Source organism: Polypterus senegalus, chromosome 4 (assembly GCF_016835505.1).
Source record: "Polypterus senegalus isolate Bchr_013 chromosome 4, ASM1683550v1, whole genome shotgun sequence".
In the NCBI taxonomy this organism is placed as follows: domain Eukaryota; kingdom Metazoa; phylum Chordata; class Cladistia; order Polypteriformes; family Polypteridae; genus Polypterus; species Polypterus senegalus.
Genome location: NC_053157.1, coordinates 148,870,068 through 148,894,393, shown reverse-complemented (window position 1 = coordinate 148,894,393; position 24,326 = coordinate 148,870,068). Strand labels below are relative to the sequence as shown.

The window sequence follows — 24,326 nt, the reverse complement described above, 5'->3', positions numbered from 1 at the left end:
TTACAACACATATCAGCTGACATTCATTAAAAGATACTTTGATCATTTATATATTTTTTTTCAAAAAATAATGAACATTTATAAACATTTAACACATTTTGTTCCTTGTGAAAAGGCACCTGTGATGCTTATGTACCCTGCCTGTTACTTTGTTCATTGTGTTAGCTACTCTTCGTCCAAAAAAAAAAAAAAACATCTTTAAAGGCATATGAAATGAAAAAAATACAACTGCTATGTGTATCACAAATTAATATGGAAGCTTTCAATTTTTAAATGGATTATAGAAAATTACTTTAATGTTTTCTTCAAAGGAACTTTAACTTTACATCTTGGTGAAACATAAAAGGTAAATGGCCTTTATTTCATACTTTTTACATAAGATAACATGGTATATGTCTTATCAATTGTATCCAGATAAACAAGGACAAAAAGCACAATGGAGAACAGAGTGTATACTTCTCACTTTTCTTTAGTATGTCACATGAAACTTTGCATCTGTAGCCCCCTCTTAATTAACACTTAACATCAAAAGTCAGTTCAGCTAAAGTAAGTTTCATAGATGCTGAACTAGATTTCAGCTTCAGAGCTTCATCTGATAGGACTGGTCAATCACAGGCAAATGGCATTCAGAGTTTTCTCAGTGTTTTGCTGTTTACCCCATTTGGCAAGTGAGCAAAACTCATTAGGCAACCATTGCTGTACTTGATGGTCAACACTTCCACTCCAAAGGAACCTCAGCACCATGTACTAAGAACAGAAGACCATTTATAACAGGGTTGGAGAGTGTGGAGTGCCACACTGAGTCCAAAATTGCTGAAGATCAACAAAGCACACAAGCAAGACACACCATACATAAAAACAACACATCCATCTTGCAAAAAAGAAGAGTTAATGGATCACCCTCTTAGTTAACTTCCATTAGTTCCAACTAATACCAGTCACGCAGCAATTTGTAACAGTGTGTGGCAGGCACACACATTCTCAAAAAGCACTTGGTGATGGGGATGCTTGGTGTGCAGGGTAAATAAATATGCAAATATGTGTATATGAAAAAGATATTGCACAACTAGGAAACTCATTTCAGTTAAAAAGGACAGCTATGTTTTCAAACAGCTGAACCTAAGACAGCACTACCCAATATAAATGTGATGTTGTCACTTAAATTCAATGCAAAATTGTTACCGCAGAGGATAAAATGACAAATCATGCTTTAATTAAAGAGATTCATGAACATCTCCAGAAAAATGACATTGACATCTATCCATCTAGAAAGTATTTTAAAGCCATCTTTAAGAATATGAGAGTACTTAGAGGCATATTATCCAAATGTAGAAAAAATGTGGCTTAAAATAAATCTTCCCAGGAGGGGCCACCCTGCCAGTACTTCTCAAAAATCGTTACATTTTCTTTTTAATCACAAAGAAGAACTGAAGTACAACATAATTGGGTCTGCTGGTCTCTCTGGTCTCTGTTAAACGCTCTGCTACCATAAAAACACTAGATAGAAATTTCCTGTCACTAATAAAAATATGAGCATTTGCCTCAAGTCTAACAAAATGTATTTGGATCCTACTTGGATCGTCCTATTTATATATATATATATATATATATATATATATATATATATATATATATATATATATATATATATATATATATATATATATATATATATATATATATATATATATACACACAGTGGTACCTCGGTAATAAGTCCAACTTGGTATACGTCCTGTTTAGAGGCGAAATATTTTGCTTGGTATACGACCTTTGTTTGGAATACGACTCGTGTACTAGAACAACACGTGTGGTATAGCGGGCGCGCGCCTTCAAAAAAAAAGGGCCAAGTTTTAACCTGTACAGTAATCCCTCGCTATATCGCGCTTCGACTTTCGCAGCTTCACTCTATCGTGGATTTAATATGAAAGCATAACTAAATATATAACGCAGATTTTTCGCTGCTTCGCGACAATGTGTCTTTTTATCTGCGGACAATGTGTCTTTTTATTTTCTGTACATGCATCCTCAGTTGGTTTGCCCAGTTGATTTCATATAAGGGACACTATTGGCGGATGACTGAGAAGCTAACCAATCAGAGCACGCAGTTAAGTTCCTGCGTGCTGAATGCAGTGTTAACCAGGAAGTCTCGTCTCGCTCATTCAGCATCAACGTGTTTCGCTGTGTAAAGAGTTAACTTTTGTGCTCTTTTGTGTTTATCTTTGTGCATAGTCAAGCCCTTCATTATGGCTCCAAAACGATCTGCTACTGCTTCAGGGGCCATGCCCAAGTGCAAACGGAACATGTTAACGATTGCCGAAAAGGTAAACGTTTCGGATTTGTTGAAGGCTATGATTCTTTTTATTTAAAAAGTAGGAAAGGAATATAAGATCTACGGCCGCAGTGTCCTTTTAACCAGGGTGTTAAAACGAGTTGTAAGTGGATGTAATAAGGCAGTAGTCTGGATGGAATCTGCTTTAGGGATTTGGATTGAAGACTGCCAGAAGAAGAACAACGGTAGTGCTACACAATCGCCTGAAGAGGCTCATTTGGAAGAGCTGTAACGCTCTCCTTTGTTGTGCAGTAAAATTAAACTCATTGTTATCGGACAAGTCATTTTCATTTATTTCATCTAATTGCTTTTGTATTTATGTATTTTAGTATTAAGCAGTGTTTAAATTATTTTATACAACCCCATCAATGTATAATATGCCAATAACAATAGGATTTTTTTTTCATGGGAACGAATTAATAATTTTCCCATTATTTCTTATGGGAAAAATTTGTTTGATATAAGTCCTGTTTGGTATAAGTCCAAGGATCTGGAACGGATTAAGGACATATACCAAGGTACCACTGTGTGTGTATATATTATTAATATGCTAACTTGAAATATATTAATAAAACTAAAAACAATTAACGTTTCTATATTTCAAGCATCCTCTTGCGGTGGATATATGGGCTACTGCAGATTATTACAGAGGGAGGAAAAAAAATATATATGAGTTACCAAGAGTGCCTGGCCATTAAATTACAATTTCACCCTTAGAGATGTTGTGACACCTGAAGCCACCTGAGAGAGAGAACTCCGGTTCAACAGTTGGATTTTCAGAAGGTTTCCAAGGACTCTGGGAGTTCATTTTGATGATTATCCTGGAAGTAACCTCTGGGACAATTTTAAATACCACACTCTGTCCCTGGTCAAATGAATTGAGTTACTTGGGGAGTTGGGGCAAAACTGAAATGGCATGGACCTGGTGAGGTCAAAGTGTGAAAAGAGAAAAAATGGGTTTATGATGCACATGGGAGAGAATTGTTTCATTTAAGGCACTGTATTTTGAAGGTTAGCAAGATACACCAGCTGGTAGTAAAGCACCGAATCTGCAATGGGCAGAACAAATGGGGCAACTAGATTTTGTTCTATTTTCTTGTAACTTAAATGACTTTTGCAGGCTTTGATCATCATTCCCCGATGTGTATTTCTTAATAAACCAACATTCTTTATTCCAGTTTAGGAAAGCAAACAAAGGTGCTCTATACTGTCTGTATGGAATGTACACCTTCTCTCATTGTATATTGTATGTTTATTTGGTTTTATCGTACATTTCAAAGATTCAAATGTTGGATTAAATAGAGCACATTTTGTTACTACTCCTTAGATGGTTCACTAAACAAGGTAAGCAAAACTACTTATTTAAATGCTTAGATTTCTCTTTGTGTGTCCCTTTAACATTTCTGCATCAAAGCAAGATTCCTTTTATGAGAAAATCAGACTATTTAAAGGATAGGTTTGGTATTTTTCAAGTCAAACCTATTCTTCACAAACATTATATATAGGTATTTGTCATGCAAGACTGTTAAGTGTTATCTAAATTAAAAAAATATATATCTATCTATCTTGCCCACACTGGCGTTTTACAATGGAGGTTACAGGGCATGGAGGAAAAGCTTAAAATGTTACCAAATATGTCATTTTTTTAAGCCGAAAAAGTTGGAAAGTACCGATCCACATCTTGCAAGTACACACACATCGCAAAATTGTTTATACATGTCATTTTAGTATATACAAAATACACTAATATTATGAGATTCAGACATTTTAAAAGAAGACCAGATATGCATGATAGCTCACCATCCACTCCAGACGCAGTTTTTTCGAAAGACCAAATCACAGTAAACCTTTCATGTCACATGGCTAGCTTTGTTTTGAATTACTTCCATATGAGAACTCCCACAAGCAAATAGAAAACGTATCCTTACCACAACAAAAAATTAAAACCAGGAATATACAACTAAATGATTAATTTTCAGATCCTTTTGCTGTCACAAAGATCCTTTTATATTGAAATGTTTGCCGATTCATCAGTAAGTTTTTAGGCTTTTATTTTCAGGTGGTGCCCTATAGCCTTCCTTTCTAAGGCACCAGTGTGGCAGTGTGGTATTTTTTTAAACTTCTAGAAAACTTCAGAACACAATTTCACATAGCAAATGCATATGTGCTATGTTTGCGATGAAATAACTTCAATCTGAAAAATACCAAAATTGTGCCATTTGTAATATCAAAATTACATACAATTTTCTGGCACATTAAGTCAATCAAGTAAAGATGATGTAGGTGTATGGTTGCTGTACTAGGGTGTGGACAATCTGATATCTTCAGATCTATATTGTTTGTAGAATATCAAAATTTTTCATTGCAGGAAATTCATTCACCTGCAATAGATCATCTTTAAAGTTACCTTCTTATATTATAATGCAAGTACTTGTATGCATGGGGGAACACAATGTCACATCCTTCAATATGCGCTGTTTAAAAATTCTGGTTAACTTAGAAAATTTTAATGATGACAGATTTTAAAAGATTTATAAATTCCCTTTACCTTGAAACTATTAGTGTAAGATGGAAGAGTTGGTTTATGGTTTCATGGCCAGGATACAATTTACAGTTCTTTCTGGATCAGCTGTCGAATAAAAGTGTTTATTTTAGTACGACTGGCAAATGGCACTCCCAGGAAGGCTAGGCAGTGTGATACCTTGGCAACAGAAGTAACTCCTCTCATCCCATTTTTTGAAATGGGGACTACCACACAAGTCTAATAGACTCACAACACTATTCTTGCCACTTCTTTCAATAACTGCAGCAACCTCACACATACAGTTTGGATCAAACTCTAACCAATGCATCTGTCAACAACTCCTTCTTAGACCCTGGAAACTAACAGTAATGTAACAGTGCATTAGTCAGTTATACAGAACCCATCAACTGTACATACCCTTCCTAATCCTTCAGTCTTACTATATGACATGGAAACCATTGCTGACAGTCTCATCAATCATGTAAGATTAAATTTAATCATATGTGTTTTGTATATGCTTTTCTACCACTAAGGAACATACCCAAATATGACCAAAAATAAATCCTTAAAGTCATTAACCTAAAACTTAAAAACTGTTTTTAAACTCTTGACTTACCATTTCTGCATGTTCCCGACTCAAATTTTTTAACTTCTCCTCCATTCGCTGCAAAGACTGCAACAAGTCATCATTCTTTTTTGACAATCTTTTATTTTTCTCAAAAAGAGGTTTCATCTGAGTCTCAGATTCTCGCACCCGTTTCAGCTGAAAAGTAATGATAAAAAAAGGGCTAAAATGTTTGACATTGCTTTCTTCATTACTTAGTGACAGTCATGGAAACAAAAGATATTCTGGTAGTTGCTGATCTGAAGTTTAACTGACAATACATGGTAGTAAGCTAACTGTAAATTTCATTGTTGGTCACATTTTTGTGTTATACCACCACAAAATCTAGATTGTCTGACTACTAACAATATGTGACTGTATAAATAAATAAAAACAGAAACATTGCATAATCAAATAAGATGACCATAATCACAAGGTTTTTCATGTACTGTACAAAGCTGATCCATTTCTTTTTTTTTTAATGAAGTTATACTTAAACAGATATTTTAAGATAACCAAAAGCATGGTACATGTATCACATGCAATGTATGTACTGTTTTTACTGCAGAAATTGGAAGTTACAGAAAAAATAAAAATACATTTTTTCCATCCTTTAAATAGTCTTTCAAATGTCTACTATTACAAAGAAACAATAATTTTGTTGTGTGAACCACTTCTGCATATTCAACTCTGTCCATTTAAATCTTTTAAATAAATATAATAAAAAATGCACTCCAAAAATGTGCTTTTCTTAACTGCAAAACATAAAAGCTGAAATAATTGCACTTGCTGGACACACTTTTACTGTATATTTTTGTGTATTCAGATTCACTTGGGGTTTGTATGGTTTTATGAGGGCTTAAAGCTTTTTCAAACACATATGCACAGCAAATTAAGCCAGCCATACAGAGATATTCCTTTATTAAAAAGGAGCAGGTTTTACACAGGAATTTAGTGGGTAAAGCCCTTAAATTATTAATTGTGCCTTCCCGATTGTTTCTAATTTCAGGCTTTCACAGGAAGGATTGATAAAAAGCAAAATATTTTACCAGATTGAGCATAAGCACCGTAACAAGATCTGCGGAATCCATTAAAACACATTTTTTGTTAATGTAAAGACAGTATAAGGAGTAATCAGAGATCCCGACAGAAAATCTTACTTGTTTTTAACAGATTTTAAGTCATGAACACCCATGTAACTATTGTTTTGTCTGCAGATACAATTTACTTTATGGATTAAATACTATTCAAGATTAAGACTTATACTGCAAAGTCTAGCATATCTGAATATAAAGATTTCATGATCCTGGGGGCAATACTGAACAGGTTTTAAATGATTTAAAAGAAATTGACACGCATTTCTTCAAAGACCATGTCTTTCTAAGGATTTAAAAAATAGATAACAATGAAACTTAGAACATGAGAGTAAACTGTGCTTTGTTGTTATATTTAATTAACCAAGTGATTCAAAAAAGTGCTTCACTTATATTACTTAAATTCAAAATTTAAGGAAATTATAGCATTAAACCACAGAGCTGCAACAATGTAGACAGCTGCCATATGTTAAAAGAAAATTGTTTGCACGATACAAAAAATACAATATTTTTATATTTCAAGATTGCAGTTTACAGAGTACATCCCATGCTTCCATACAAAAATAAGTTCTATGAATGGTCAACAAATTAAGCAAATTTCATACTATTCTGAATTTCAATCTTAATGTTATAATTTCACCAAAAGATCCTTGATATCACAACCTGAGTGAGATTAGACAGGTGTCCAGCAGGTAAAACAAAATTTAAAACACTGTAAAATTTAGCAGGCTATTATTCTGACAATAAACAGGCATATATTGACTGGAGCGATCAAAATAAAATAGGTTGTTATCACAGAACTGCTGAAATGTACATATTCAACCTATTTGTGTATCAAAACATAAAAACACTATTTTATTTCCACATTTTCTAGATGAGTAATCAATAATTATTTTTTTGATATTCTGTACTGAAATAAAGAATGCTTACCTTTCTTCCTGCCCATAGCCAGCATTCTGTATTATTGATCTAAAATAGTCTGTATGCTCAATGTTACAGCATCTTCTCTGATAGTCTGAACTTTCTTATGCAAAACCTGAGCATATCATTGATTAGATTCTTTTTCGTATGTAAACATTTTAAATAATATAAATAAAGGAGACTGTGGTCTATGGCCAGCTTGTCATCCTGGCTAATACCCCCAAGCCGCCAGATGGAGCACTCCCTGCAGCATGGAAGTGCCCCGGATACCAACAGGGTATCCTTTACAGCCCTGCTGGATACCACGGGGCCAACAGAGGACGCTGCAGGGAGGCCCAGAGAGTCATTTGTGCCCTATAACCCGGAAGTGCATCTTAGTCACAGCGACAGGGGAGATGACGTACTTCCGGGATGAAGAGGAGGACTTTTTATCTGACCCGAAAGTGATAAGGAGTCACATGGACTGAAGGATGGAAAACGCTTCCTAGTCAGAAACTATAAGAGACTGGGAAAAACACCAGAGCATTGGGCTGAGCTGGGTGGAAGGGTGGCAACGTGTCTGGGAGAGTTGGAGGATTGTATTATTGTGATTATTTGATTGTTTATGAGTATTGTGGAGAGGAGGGTGCTTTGTGCACAGTTTATTAATAAAAACTCAAACTTTTGGACTTTTACCTGGTGTCTGATGTATTGTCTGAGGGTTCAAGAGGACGATAGCGCCCTCTATCTGTCACAAGATGTAATGAACAACTGGCAAATAACTGATCTATTCTCTGAACCTACACAATCTAATGGTACGTAAATGGCAAGTAAGTTCAATTGCAGTTGCGATACAATAGACTCTTTTATCATTAACATAAAATGTGCAGACAATACTGTATCTAGGAGCCACTGAATCATACAAGTTTCTAATTATAGAATAGAACAAGGAAGTAGTTTTGAGCACGCCAAACCCGAGTGTCTAACTGTTCTGGAGTCTTCATGTACAGAAGGGTCATGGCTATATTTAAAAGGGGAAATCCAACCAAAACATCAGTAAAGTGGCAGCCCTGCTATCTGTACTGCATCTGTAATGTATGTTGATGTGGTAGATTTTGAGCAAAAGACAAACCATGATAAGTTAAAGTAAATAGTTGTACAATATTAAAGCAGTGGTGATGTTCTGACACATCTCAGACTGACTATATGACTGTTTGTTTTTGGCAAGCAGAACACTCAGGTTTACAGTTTAGGAAGAGGTAAAAAGGCAAAACAAAGTGAAGGTTCCAATAATAAACATTTCATCATGTCCTTTATGCCCTTCAGAAAATTCTTTTATCTAATGGGCTTATTTTGTCTCAGCACCTGCCTTTTAATGCTCAACTTTAAAGGGTAGTGGGGATACATGGAACCCTGCTTTATTTTCTAAATCTATTTTCATACCCCTCATGACACTTTTGTGGAAGATTGTTGAAGAAATTGAAGTACATTAACCTAAATATTTTTTGTAATATTAATAGGCAAGAAGAATGACCTTATCAGCTTGGGTAGAAGAGATACTGTATCTTTATTATTATTACAATAGTGAATAAGTTAGGTGCTATTGTTCTAGATTTAACCAAATATACAGTGGAAGGGATATGCCAACTATCAGATGCAACTTGTAGTAAGACATCGAGTTTAGGCTCCATGGTACATGTGTCCACAATTGCGGGAGCAGTATAAGATAATTTTATTGATAGGCATACTGCTTTTTTCGTGCACAACATACAGCCATGTTTCCCTGTTTTGTACATACTACACAAGAACTTCAGTGACCGCCATTTAGTCTTCCAGGAATTTTTTATCATAGCCTCTGTACCAACTTATTGACTTCAATATAAAACACAGAACTATTGGGACACTTGCATATCAGAGGTTCAATTGCCAGTAATAAAAGATCACGACATTTACCAATCCATGAGACATATGAACAGACTACACTAGAAGCTGAACCTAATATACTGCAAGATGCTGCCATTCACAAACAGTATGTAATACTTTAATGAAGTGGTCTGCTTTGATATTGCCCTTATATTAATAATCTTGGATTTGGATGGAACTATTTTCAATTTAATAAATGTTTTTCCTACCATGGGATGGTTCAAGTTAGCAAGTTAACATCTTTAGTATCAATAAACTGATTGCATTTCTTAAGGCCAAAATACTGAATTTTTACAAACTGTCTATTCTAAGCCAACCAATAGAAACACTTTGTTATACACACCTAGGTACCACCTTGCTCTGATTCATAACGTAAATTTGGCAGTTCTTAAAAGATAGACTAGATATGATATGCTTTTTAAGCTTTTGATTTGTACCAGAGATTCGTGTAGGACTTATAATCCGAAATAGTCAAACTAGCTTATAAAAGAGCTCAACATACTCTATGTGATGCCTTGCCATCAACTTATACCCATCTAAAGTCTGCTTGTCCTAAGTGCCTACTCACTACTCACATATTCTGAATATTCCACATTGCAATTTTAGGCAACGACACATTTACAGATGGTACATTTCTTTTATGAACCTCCATTTTTCAGTTTCCTGTAAATCACATTTGCGATTTAGTAATAAGTACGATTGATATAAGATATCCCATTCATTTTAATTTACATACACTGTAGTTGGTTTTGTAAACTTGGATGTTTCCCCTTAATCCAGTGTAGCTGCTCTGCTGAAGTGTATAAAAATGACTGTATTGAATACAAACTTTTTCAGTTACACTGAAACACAATCAAATTGCATTCGTAAAGGTGTTGTCATTCTGCTTTTATATTCACAGTGACTACTGAAAAAGACAACAGATCTCTAAGAGAGAAGACAACAAATTCTCAACTGAAACAAAAAATTGATTTTATTTATGTATGGTACTACATACAAAAATAAAAAAAACAGACATTAATTAATTAGAAGCAAATACTTCTTACTCACCAGTTCATTTCTTTCATCAGCTAACAGTGTATTCCTGTCCTCTAGTTTTCTAATTACAGCATTAAGCTCCGCAATTTTCAGTTGAAATCGCCTCATATCACGTTCATCCATCTGTAGTTCCTTTATCGTAAGGAATTAAAATATTAATCAATTGACAGTAACTGTCGAGCAGTTATGCAGCTAAGTGAGCATTTATGTTATCGAAAATTCAATCCACAAAGTTGAACTAATTACTTCACAACAATTCCAATTCTAAAAGACTGACATATTCTGACAAAAATAAAATGTACCAAAACACATTACAAAGAAAGTATATACAGTATATAGAAAGACCATGACAAAGCCAAAACATTTTCCTACTAAAAACTGGAAAAATAATAAGTTTAGGAATTTTTGTTTATATTTTGTGCGAACCCCATGTTAAACTAGTATAGAGCTCAATAGACTAAAAATTCAGTAGAAATGAGTATTATTATTTATATTGATGCAACTATTCATTGCACACAACAAGATGGCATTCTGCATGTACCAAGCTTACAATCACACACATGCCACTGTTATTTCTTTAGAGTGAATACTGCATTGCTCCTATAACAGATTTATTCCTTATTTTAATTGTAACAATACTAAAACAAATTATAACAATAATGTCCAAGAATGACATATTTCAGCTTTTATTTAAGGGGTTTCTGGCAGTACCAAAGGGTATACATTAGTTTTTATAAAAGAAGGTTTAATGATACTTGCAGATTGGCACCACTGACTAATAAAAGGTATGCTTCTGAATTCACAATCTGCGAATTACCTCAGTTTGGTAAATATCATTAAATACAGTGCACCAAATACCAAAATATGGATCAGCAAACAAAGGACAACATCTTCAAAGAGGCTTAGATCAAACTGATCACATGATCTATTTATCTAAAAGTATTTTAATACCAGACATTTAAATTGTAAAACTCCAACAACAGTTGCAATATTTATTTGAAAAATTCTTATTTTTTCTGCAATTAAGTTTAGGCACCAGGTTTCTTGAATTTAAAAGCGTAACATTATTCACATAAACAACAGTACATAACATTAAATAATACAGCGATTTCACCCATTTATTTTTACAACCCATAATTTTTGTTACAGAGTTGCTGGAAGTGAAATTCTACAGCGACAATGTTAATTATAAGGAATAAAAGAGTGTCAGTTAATAAAAGGACACAATAAAGCACACAACCATGTTGTGCTTATACATAGAAATAATAGTTTAATTTGAAGCCTTGAAACAATTCTCTGGGAAAGCACAGATTGACCAAGACAGGATTTTTTAATTCCACATAAATACTATAGTAACAGGAGTTAGTTTAAGTCCTATAAATGTTACAAAATAGTTTGTGATGTAAACTATAACACATCAAACATTTAAACTTCACGAATATTAGTGCAAGTAAGAAACAGTAGGTATTTCATAAATTTAAATCATACAAATGACTTATGTACTTGAATGTATCTATTACAAACAGCAAGGTAACACAGAGACTACTGTTGGTGTCTCACAGATCGAGCATCCTTAGTTCAAATCATCCAAATAAGAGCCTGAAAGGGTTTTTTTTTCCTCAGTACTCATGTTTTACTTTAATATGCCAAAAGACTTGAGTGTAAGTTTAATTGAGGATTCTAAATTTCTCAGTGTGGGTTGGAGTGTGAACAGGCCCCACTACAAACTTGTGTCACTTTTGTCCAGCGCCCTGTATTGCCAGAATAGATTCTGACTCCCTACAGCTCTGAACTGGATTAAGAGAGTTTTAATTGTTTTAACCCCTGTTGCACAAATTTAAGATAAAGCAGAGTTCCCACCTGGTTTAGGATGAAGTCCACTGTCTCACCAAGTATTGGCGGGTGTTCTCTTTTTGGACTCCCATGATGCCTTTCCGCTTCTTTTACCTGTACCAACTGTTCATCAAGAGCCTCTTTTTGCAGCAGAAGCTTTTGGGCATAACCAGACTGAACACCAAGTTCTTTTTCTAGGGCAAGGATCACTCTGTCTTTGCCTTTGATTTCATCCATCTGTAATAAAAACAAAGACAAACATAGTGTAATTTGTGTTAAAAAAAACACTTGAGACACCATAAGTGCAGTCTTGTGTAGAACAATGCAGAAACATAAATCAATTCTGTGGGTGGACTTCTGCCACAAGTATGTGGCATAGAGATTATCTGTCACAAGGATCAAGAGACGAAAAAGAGCATGTATGATAATTGAGTTTAAAAGTAACAAAACAATAAATGCATTTCAGTTTAACAAACTCTCAAAGAGACAACCTTTCTGAAAAATTATAAAGAGAAAATACCTCACACTTAAAGAAAGAAGCAGAAACAAAGAAAGAAAAGTCATATAATGCTTTACTATTTTTGTTTTTACCTACCTTGTTTTTCTCTGTTAAAGCAATACTTAATTACTCATATCATTAAACTAGAAGTTTTAACCAGCCTGACCCAGAAAATATCCCAAAACACAATTTTGCAAAAAAATATTCTTTTTAACTGAAATAGAAAATTAGTAGAAATAATATCAATTTTGGGTATAAGTATAAATTCACCCATCCTAAACAAAGTCTGTTGCATCTGTACTCAGCCAGGAAGCTGCACATGGTGAGTTATCCCTCTACATGTGATCATAAACTTCAAAATCTTTCATTCAGGCCTCTTGGAATGTCTGCACACTCATGAATTCGACCACTACCGACCGACCAACCACCTCAGACAACAGCTCTCGTAGCCTCAGAGCTCAAGCAATAACAGGAGTAGAATGCTAGACACACCATAAAATTGTTCGGTCCATCCTCTGTGCTGTACTCATTTAGTTCAGAGACCTGGGTGAGTGTGAGGATCTTTTTCTGAAGGATTCTCTCAAGGTGTGCTCCATTACACGTATACAGATTGAGACACTTGCTAGGGACCATGTGCTTTAGAGACAGACAATAATTGAAGTTCATCAATTTGAAGAAAAATGGATCCATCAACAAGAGCAGAAGACATCACCACCTAAATCAGCATACATTGTCTGGGGAGAAATTCTCTTGCCCATCGTGTCCCTGGTACTGCCATTCCAGAATTGGCCTGGTGTTCCACCAGCGTACACACAAGGGAGGAATGATGGAGATGGACAACGTTATCATCAGCTCGAAAGACAGCCATGACTGTGTATGTAAAAATTAAAGTACATGATAAAATCTTAAAGGACAATAATGTAAGATTAAGAAGTTAATGTAAGCGCAACCTGATAGTTTTGGTTTAATGGTATAAAAAGGAATAAATGTAATAATTTTTACTATATAGTAATCTTGAGAAATATTTGGATAGTAACAAACTGCTACATGCTGCTACCAGACTCCGTCCTTGAGCACGGATGTCCCCCATTCTGGAGTAAGGTAATGCAATAAAAGGCACACCCATTTAAAGAAGCAGCATCTGTTTTTCAACATGCACTCCTTATCAATATAATGAACTGCTACGGTCAAGCATGCTTCCATAGTTCTATTCAAATTCAAATTGATCGTGGCTGTATAAAGAGTTATTTGTTTCAGATCCATTCTGATTTTATCTGACATTTGGAATAAAGTGAACACCATGTGATTTCAAAAGAATAACTGCAGGAGGGAATGACTTCTCTTATCCTGACTGTTAGTTATTTTTAAAAACATTTGTTGCATACAGTTTAATTCAAATTGTTGTCTTTTGATAAACAAATAAAATAGGTCATTACGATAGCAACAGATGAGAAAAATTCATAAATCATGGCAGAATTACAGTATTTGAGGTTCCTCTAGAATGCACGATTTGGTCGTAAAAACTAATTAGCACATCGCCATCACATATCAGGCTTAAGTTTTGAGTTTGCTATTTTGCCATCGTGTCATTTTAGCTCTAGACAGTCCTAAAGAAGCTGTGACACACAGACACAAACAAACACACACTCACAGACAGACAGACAAACACACATCCATCATCAAGATATCAGTGTTTCCGGTATCGGGGATCCTAAGAGATCAGTCGAAAAATGGAGATTGAAATTTTTCATAAATCTTAAGCTTTTACTTCTCCCCCATAGACAACAGATTACAGTGGGGGAGGGCACAAAGCAAAAACTGCCACATGATTGTTGCTCAATATGTACTGCTCAATTTTTTTCCTAAAATGCATCATTTAAGTATGTATATGCAAAGCAGCGCTTGAAGTGGCGGTAGACATCATTTAAGCACCACATACATTTATTTACAACTATTATTTACAAGTGTGCACAGCACACAACCCACTTTCACCCCCAAAGTCCAGGGGCCTCATGTATAAACGGTGCGTACGCACAGAAATGTTGCGTAAGAACGTTTCCACATTCAAATCGCGATGTATAAAACCTACACTTAGCGTCAAGCCACGCACATTTCCATGGTACCTCATACCCTGTCGTACGCAAGTTCTCCGCTCGGCACCCACCGTCAAAACAGTGCTACTGTTCTTGTGTGGTTATTCTTTCTTTTCCTGATGTGGCTTTATAAATACAATGAAATTAACCTCATATTGTTTACTAGTGTAATGCATCTGATTGTAATTAACCTATAACAATATAATGGTCCCGGGAATAGCCATAGTATTCCAAATACTATAATTGCTTTAGCATTGTTACTCTCACTGCACCTTTTTCTTCTTCTTCTTCTTCTTTCAGCTGCTCCCGTTAGGGGTTGCCACAGCGGATCATCTTTTAACATATTACTCTCTCTGCACCACTCAGAGTATTTATATCACTGTATCTGAGTGGGGAATCACAGCAGCAGCTGATCGGAAAGAGAATCATCGGTATACAGCATCAATCACACACTGCCTCAGCCACAGCAAAACATTTCAAAGCCTTTCCTATACGGACCTTGCGGTTCAGAAACAGTTTCATCCCAAGAACTATAAACGCACTTAATCAATTGCTCCTTGTAGAACTGTTTGTACTTATAAGTACAATTACCCCACTGTAAACTTGCACTACAGTTATAGTATTGCACAACCTGAGCCACTTTATAAAGCGTGTATTTACATATCTGCCTTGCGCTGTATATTTACTGAGGCTGGCACAACACTGGAAGGATAGAATAATTAAACACGTACTATGAAGATATTTCAATGTTCTTTAAAGGTTTTGAAGAATCGTTGTTGTAAGCTTACTACAGATGGCTTAATGTCTATTACAGAGCTGATTGGGTGGCGATTGGGTATTTGGGGAAAGAAAAGTAACGACAGGAATTGGAGGTTAGTACGTTTGAAAGAGACAGTACTGCTACAATAAATGATTTTATAGAAGCATCTTGTGTGAGACATGAACAATCACTGCGCCATCGTGTTCCCATATTTAATAACATGCTTTCATTCCAATCATCATGAAAATTATATCACGTATACATCTCAGTATTTTAATTATTCAGAGAGCAGCAATATAAAAAATGTAATGGATTCTGTTTCCTGTCGGAGAAAGAGAAAGAACGGAAGCACGTAGTGATTCACACACATAGAGCACACATTGAAGATTAAATACAAAACAAAGCATTTAACATGCTATTTTAGTTATGATGGGATTTGAGAAACTAGTAAATTTTAAGATGAAGTTTATGATGTTCTACTTTAATGACAAATAAACTACGTGATTAAAGTGGAAATTTCGAAATTAAAGTTGACATTTCATTCTTTTTTCCCCACTGTGTGCCTATTTTTTTTTTGTCTGTGCCCTAATAAGCTTTCATATGACACTCAGACGGTGGGCTACGACTCACCTTTTCATGACGACTTTGATATGTGACTTCTTTTTTATTTTGGCATTGTGTGACTTTGTGAACTTGAGCTTTCGAGTTTCTCCGACACGCTATGTCACTCGATCAACTTCCTTTTGTTGATTATACCACTGTTTAAATCAACAAATAGTATGTTTTTCCTTTGCCTCCACTGGGTATTGGCTGAAATTCTTATATTTTTCCCCATGCTTTTCCCATTGTCTTTTCACAGAACGCTGAGCTTAAGGGCTATTTATATTGATTTGCATATTTAAAGCGGCGTAATTCTTGGAGAAGTTGGGGCGGGACAGCACGCACGTGTATGAGCGTTACTTTTCACGCTGACCAGGATTTATGTAGCGGAAAAACGTGGAAGTTGGCGAATGCACAGATTCCCGCATCTTGATTTTTCTGTATGTAAGCACATTTCGGCTTTTGTGCTTACGTCATGTTATAGTGCAAATTCTGCACACGGCATTATGCAGGAGGCCCCAGGCCTCTCACTATGCCTTTCTCTGTTCAGGTCCGCCTCCGCTCCTCTCCTCCAAGCTCTGTACTCCTCTTCCGACTCCAGCCATCAAATGGAAGGAGGCGGCCCCTTTTATGTTCACACAGACAAGCTCCAGGTGCCTCCTGATAAACATCCGCCAGCCCTCCAAAATGTGGCGGAAGTGTCGGCTGTGCACCTGAAAGCACTCCAGGTGTCCCTGGTCTTTTTCCCCCCAGCACTTCCGGGTGTGGCGGAAGTGCCAAGGTCAAGGGCACCTCAGGCATCCAGGCGCTCCCTGGCGGTGACCACGGGCCCCTATAGGGTCCCCAAAGCCACCAGGGTGGTCACCCCCTCGTGGTCTGGAGGAGGCGTAAGTCCTTCTCCAGTCCTCCTTGGCATACCGGCTGGGTACCACCCCCAGCCACTCACCATAGTGTCCCATCGCCAGCATAGACCCGTCGGGAGCGGCAGCCCATCCCGCGAGGGCAGGTCACCAATGAGGCGGGTCCTACTGCATGTCAAGGGTCCGGTCCTGCAACATAAAAGGCAGAAACGGGGCGGAGACGTCAGGTGCCCTTAGGGGAGCAGATGAGAGAGCAGGGCTTCCCACCCTGCTTCTGATCCCACAGGGGACGACTCAAGGGGAGCGGCATTGCTATAACAGCGGCCGCTGTGGCCACGTCTGGCAGTGTTGTCCAGAGAGGACGTCATATTGGCATGGACAATGGGGCAACACCCCCAGACCTATTGGTTGTATTTCCACAGGGCTGAGCCGCAGACGAGAAGATGCCTACTCCCCAAAATGGAGAAGACCAGCCCTCGCGGGACGTGCCACTGAGCCCTACAGTGCTCATCTGAGGTAATGGCCCTGTGACAGATGGCCGGGGCCCATGCCTGGCTGGGACACCTCTTCAGCACATCTGCCAGGGGGACAAGGGGGGGAAGCCCAGTTATCTCTCCCTGGGTTGCAGCAGTGCCTCGGACTACCCCAGGGCTTCACGGGGGTTGGAGTTCTGTGCAGCTCTGTGGGGTTCCGCAGGCGCCGCCAGGGGATGCTGCAACAGGAGCAGCTGGCCTGTTTTGGGCACTGGTTTCGCCATACCGGGAACTGCAGCTGGATGTCGGCAATCGACCATCTGGAGCACTTCCGGGTGCCAGATAAAAGGGAGCCAGCGACCACCACTCACTGGCCAGAATCGGGAGGAAGAAGACAAGGTTGCCTGGGAGGAGTGGTGGTGCCAGAGGAAGGATTATGTTGTGTGGAGTTAAGTGCTTGTGGGACTGTGTATTGTCTGTGCTGTTCACAGGGAAGACGTGCCCCACAGGTGAAAAAAATAAAAGCCTTTGTGTTCTTTTTATACACGCCTCAGTGTGAGTCTGTGCTGGGTCAGGTGCCTAAATAGCGCCTTTTATCACAACTGATATATTACCCTGAAGAGCAGCAGCAGCATATTCGATTACTACAAGTTTCTGTGGCTTTTCCATTATAAATTCACATGTCACTATTTAAGACTGCTGTTTCTTCCTCCTGTCTCAGTAAAGGGTTTACACAGAGTCATTACTGTCATCCATCCATCCATTATCCAACCCGCTATATCCTAACCACAGGGTCATGGGGGTCTGCTGGAGCCAATCCCAGCCAACACAGGATGCAAAGCAGGAAACAAACCCTGAGCAGGGTGCCAGCCCACCGCAGGGCACACACACTCAAACACCAAGCACACACTAGGTACAATTTAGAATCGCCGATGCACCTAACATGCATGTCTTTGGACTGTAGGAGGAAACCGGAGCACCCGGAGGAAACCCACACAGACACGGGGAGAACATGCAAACTCCACGCAGGGAAGAGAACCCAGGTCTCCTTACTGCGAGGTAGTAGTGCTACCCACCGTGCCGCCCATCATTATTGTCATGTAAAGTAAAATTCTTACTTGCATGTACTACTAATAAACATGCCACATATTGGCATTTTCCAAATATTTTAACCAAATATAAGTTTATTCTATCAATTATGCATTAATATGCTGTGCAAATCAATATAAAATGTGTAATTTTAAAAATTCAATATATATATATATATATACATGTGCATACATATATACTGTATATTTTTTAAGAATTGTGTTGAAATGTGAAATTGGTTTCAATGCTAGGATATAAAATCAACAATGCACAAATTTTACACAATGCTTCTCTTACTTACCTATAAACAAAATCTTAATAGTGTTCATGAAGTGATCTACGCATTCATGCATTGGATTGTTAATAGCTACATGTATTTACAACCTGAGCCTCAGTCAAAGTAAACAATTCCAGGATCACATTCAAGTTTTAAAATTTATGGACCAATCAGAGAGAAAACTCTCAATAGGGCACATTGCTATCTAAACATTTAGAAACTATTCCTTTCTTAGGTAGAACAATACATTAAGAGAAGATTTGTGCTTACAAATAATAATACAACCATCAGTTTCAAAAGCTAAATAATTTAGTGACCCACCTAAGAAGAATGAGCCTTATGGTCACAGATATGTTATGATCGACATATACCTCTTTTGTAATTAGAATTTCACAATATGGTCATGTTAAGAATTTTTTTAATCATACAGTGAGATACTCTAGCAAAACTAACCTCATTATAAAGAAGCATTTATCTTAAATTATGAAGGAAATGCATCAGAGGAAAACCTAGGGGTAAGCAATGTACACTAATTAATGGAATCAAATTTACTGACATTACACGTTTATACTTTACAATAGGCTTACATTTTTTCATCAATTGTTCTAAACGTATGGATGACTTCAAATTCAGTCCTTTGTAACTGTTACCTTGACTTAATCAAAAATATAGATCAGATTGCAATATTTACTATATATTCATCCACATCAAATTTAACTCTTAATCCAAAAAAAAAATCACTGAATAAAAGGAAATTAATGCTATCACCATGATTAAGAAATAGTACAACAAACAAAACGGACTAACAATATTATGTGTAGTTGGTACTTTAATATAATATGGACATACCTTGCAATTTATATCCTAAAATGATACTGAATGAGAAGTCTAGGAAAGAAAATCCACAGCGTAGTATTTTCACATGCTTCACATGCACCTTTGTCCTACTTTGATTTTACTATAAAAACAGGTTAAAATATGACAACATTTGATGGTTGCCATGGAAACAAACCTTTCAATGGATTTAGGTAAAAACGATAAAACACCAAGTGATATATTCCCAATTATTCAATAAAATGAGCTGAATTATTTAAAAGTGCTTCATTGTATTTCAGTCAAGATATGAAATGCATGAGTGAATATAATGAGCTCCAGAAATTGTCACCTTTTCTTATTATGTGTTTATACAACCTAGTAGTACTTCTCCTACCCCGGCATGAAACATTCATCAGATAATAAAATATACAATAAACTATCCACACCTTTTACTGTACTATAAATATTATTAAGACCTTTGAATTATGCACACTTTTCCCTCAGACAGTATCAAGTAATAAACAAACCAAAAACTATATTTTCATAACAACTACAATCATGATTTTTGCACACATACAATTTAAATTGTGTTTGTCTTTCAGCCTTGGCAGGAGGAATAGTTGACTAAAAAGATTCTATTAACTTTTAAAAAATGAAAATCCTTCCTTAAAATATGACATTCCCCTTTTGTTAACTTGATTCAAAATTTCTACAAACAGAATGCAGAAATATAGGTTCAATCAAACTGATATCTATTTTCAAATAATCAGTCTGTTCTTCTTTCCACTGTATTATTTAGTTGTTTCTAACTTACATATACGTTAGCCCTTAACTGTTAAAGTTACTTGAAAGCAGTTTCATATGTTGCATATTTTGAACTGTATCCTTACCATTGTAAAGAATTTTGTGGTAGTATATGGTTACTACTTCAGTTTCCCTCTAAAATAAAGTCTATCAAACCTAAAATGTACACCTAACAATATTTGAAATAAATATCGAGATATCAATACACATACAGAATTTCATTTTGAAATCTCCATAAGAATCAATGTGAAATGTGCTATCTATACTAATAAAAGGCAAAGCCCTCACTGACTGACTGACTGACTGACTCACTCACTGACTCATCACTAATTCTCCAACTTCCCGTAGGTAGAAGGCTGAAATTTGGCAGGCTCATTCCTTACAGCTTATTTACAAAAGTTGGGCAGGTTTCATTTCGAAATTCTACGCGTAATGGTCATAAATTGAAGCTTTTCTCCATATAATGTAATGGAGTTGAGCTTGATGGCCGTGGGGGCGAAGTTTCGTGTGACATCATCACGCCTCCCACATAATCACGTGAACTGACTGTCAACGCATTACGTAGAAAACCAGGAAGAGCTCCAAAAAGCGCTGAAGAAAACATGCATTATACAATTGAGAAGGCAGCGAAACAATAAGAAACGAGCAAGTGACACATACTGTACAAGCATATTCATGCCTGCAGCTACTTCAGAAACAAAGCACGGTGTAAAACTAAAGTTTAAATTCATAGACAGGCTGCCGCTGGCATTTGTCATGCCCACGGCTAATGCGGGATACAAGTTTAATGAGAGGACGCAGGGTATAAACGACAGTTTTGATCACTTTCTAACTAAGTTCAAATTGCTGGTCAAAGGCTGTGCTTATGCAAATTCCGAGAGACTGTGTTTGTGGGGGGATTGACAGTTAAGGCGGATGGAGAAGTGACGTCATCCTCTCCCCTCCCATTCACCTCATTTCGCGCTGAGCTGAGCTCCGCGGCTAACGCCGTCTTCCGAAGAAACTTTGTCACACTGCCACCAAATACTCACAGAAAAATCCACAAGTTAATACACACGCTGTCTGTACAGTTTCTCCACACTGAATCCTCCAGGCACTACTTACAAAAGGTTACATTGACAATCGTGTTACATTATTTTTAAAATGTTTCCTTTTCTTAGCACAAGCACAGCTGAGAAGCTTCGATGCATGTGCTCCATAACGCGTTAAAAAATCACGCATTTAATCACACTTTGCATTACAAGCAAAGGGGAACTTCTGTCAATGCATGATTTCCTGGTACACCGATTACATTGATCAGCGCTTCCCGATTCATTTTACCCTTGCACCCCCTTGGTTTGAGAAGAAGTATGAAAAAATATGAGGTTAACACAGAAAAACAGATCACCAATTCAAGCTTTATGAATAATCGATTCGCCATCAATAATTGTTTTGGTAAAGCCATACTCAGTGTAATCCTCCTTCCATTTTATAATTTTTCCGCCACTAGCCATGATTAAATGAACGGTAAAAAAGTAAGAGCGAAGCGAGGGTGATTTATTCAGGCAGGCATATATATGACAGCAACACTCATGACAATGTCAATCATGTTACGTTATTATTTTGCTAGTAAATTGATAAAAGGTATTACAGTCAACATGCTAAAATACAGTGGAACCTTGGTTCACGAACGTCTCGGTAGACATACAACTCGGTTTATGACCAAAAAGTTCGCCAAACTTTTGCCTCGGTTCATGACCAATCAGTCGGTATACGAACAAGCTAATTTCCTTTTCGGTTTGTGCACGCCGATGATTTCCGCACGTGTTGCATTGTTCTTGGTCAGACATGCGTGCTTGCACGTACATGCGTGCTTTCACTGTGAACTCTTTGTGCTCTATTCCATTTCCCTTCTAGTTCGTACGTGCCGATTACTGTATTTAAGTATGTGTTGAGCCGCTCCCAGTTCATTGTTCTCAGTCAGATATGCATGCTTTACCTGTGATCTCTTTGTGCTCTGCAGTATTTTGTGTGCTTTTGCAGTTAACCATGGCTTCTAAGCAAGTGAAGAGTGGTGAGAAGAAAGTTTTGAAGAAAATTTAAATCGAAGTAAAGAAAGAAATTATTGAAAAGTTTGAGTGTGGCGTTCATTTACTGATCTTGCTGCCGAATACAAGAAGTCAAAATCTACAATTTCGACTATTTTAAAGCAGAAAGAATCTATTAAAGCAGCTGATGTTGCAAAAGGAGTTACAGCGTTAACCAGACAGAGGCCTCAAGTGCTGGAAGAGGTGGAAAAACTGTTGCTAGTGTGGCTGAATGAGAAGCAACTTGCAGGGGATAGCATAAGCGAGGCGATGTTATGCGAGAAAGCCAGGAAGATTCATGGCGATTTGCTGCAAAACTATCCTTCTACGAGTACTGAAAGTGAGGAATTTAAAGCCAGTAGAGGATGGTTTGAAAAGTTTCGCAAAAGAAGTGGCATTCATAGTGTGGTAAGGCATGGAGAGGATGCTAGTTCCGACGCTGAAGCTGCGAAAGAATTCGTGAAAAACTGATCACACTGATCCACCAGCTAAACAGCTAAAAACACCATCCATCACGGAGCCGGACTCTCCCTCAAAACTGTAATCTCCGCTCCACCCAGTTCCTCCTCACTTCATGCCAGAACTCGACTCATGCAAGGTTAGTTTTCTTGGTGGTATATGGTTTTTGTATTCCGGATTTTTCAAAAGTTAATTTTTCAGTTCGTAGTGTGAATTGTTGCAATGTTACTTTTCTCTTTTTTCAAATGTTTGTTTTTTTTCCCTGTGCTTAAAACTCATTAAAAAAAAGTGTTTACAGGGAGTGGTTCGTAGCGTGATTTGTTGCAATGTTACTTTTCTTGGTGGTTTATTAAATTACAGATTTTTTAAATGTTCCTTTTTTCCCCTGTGCTTAAAACTCATTTTAAAAAAAGTGTTCACAGCGATCGGGTTGTAAGGCTATTAGCGTGAACTCCTGCAATGTTACTTTCTTGGTTGCTTGTGGTTGGTTTTTAAATAAAGTTCGGATTTGTTCAAATGTTCCTTTTTTTTCCCCCCTGTACTTAAAACTCATTAAAAAAAATGTTTACAGCGATCGGGCCATAAGGCTATAGCGCAAACTCTTGCAATGTTAGTTTTCTCTGTTGTTCAAGGTTTTCTCAGTGTTATTCAATGTTTTTACATTTAGTTTACTATTAGATGTGCATTCTATCGTATAATTAACTATATTTGTGCTTAAAAATCTTCAAAAAAAATATATTTACATACAGTTCGTACGGTCTGGAACGGATTAATTGTATTTACATACAATACTATGGGGGAAATTGCTTCGGTTCACGACCAATTCGGTTTACGACCAGAGTTTTGGAACAAATCATGGTCGTGAACCGAGGTTCCACTGTACTCAGAAATTCATCTTTTTTCCCCACTGAAGCAAGAATATCCCAAATAAGCAATAGTATCCCACATATTGTCATGCAATTTATGGTCACCATAAATTAACAATGAATGAAAAGTGTGCCATGCCACTGTAAAATAAATGTAATACTATTGGTATATACATTTTTAATTTTTGAAATGGGTCTTAAAGACAATATATCCATTCAAATGAGCAGCTCAAATGATTATTTTTCTGTACAGGACATGACATGGGTTTGCATCCTGACCCAGGTGGGTGTGACTTTTAGCTACAGCACTTGGAATTATGAGACAATATTTGATAAACACATTATGCTCAGGTATTAGTTTTAATTCAATTCTTTGTGGAGTTTGAATGATCATACTTGTTTACTCCAGGAACTTT

The 24,326-nt window shown here is 36.9% G+C and overlaps 1 protein-coding gene across 5 annotated transcripts in view; it reads right to left on the bottom strand.

Annotated features, from left to right (window-relative positions):
- Window positions 1–24,326, bottom strand: part of jakmip1 (janus kinase and microtubule interacting protein 1) — a 278,170-nt gene that overhangs the window by 77,839 nt on the left and 176,005 nt on the right. For all 5 annotated transcript variants that reach the window (XM_039751459.1, XM_039751460.1, XM_039751462.1 and 2 more), the window contains 3 exons: window positions 12,276–12,485; window positions 10,428–10,547; window positions 5,473–5,619 (listed from right to left, as the gene is read on the bottom strand). In XM_039751459.1, the coding sequence (XP_039607393.1) occupies window positions 5,473–5,619; window positions 10,428–10,547; window positions 12,276–12,485 (477 nt within the window). The remainder of the gene's footprint in view (window positions 1–5,472; window positions 5,620–10,427; window positions 10,548–12,275; window positions 12,486–24,326) is intronic.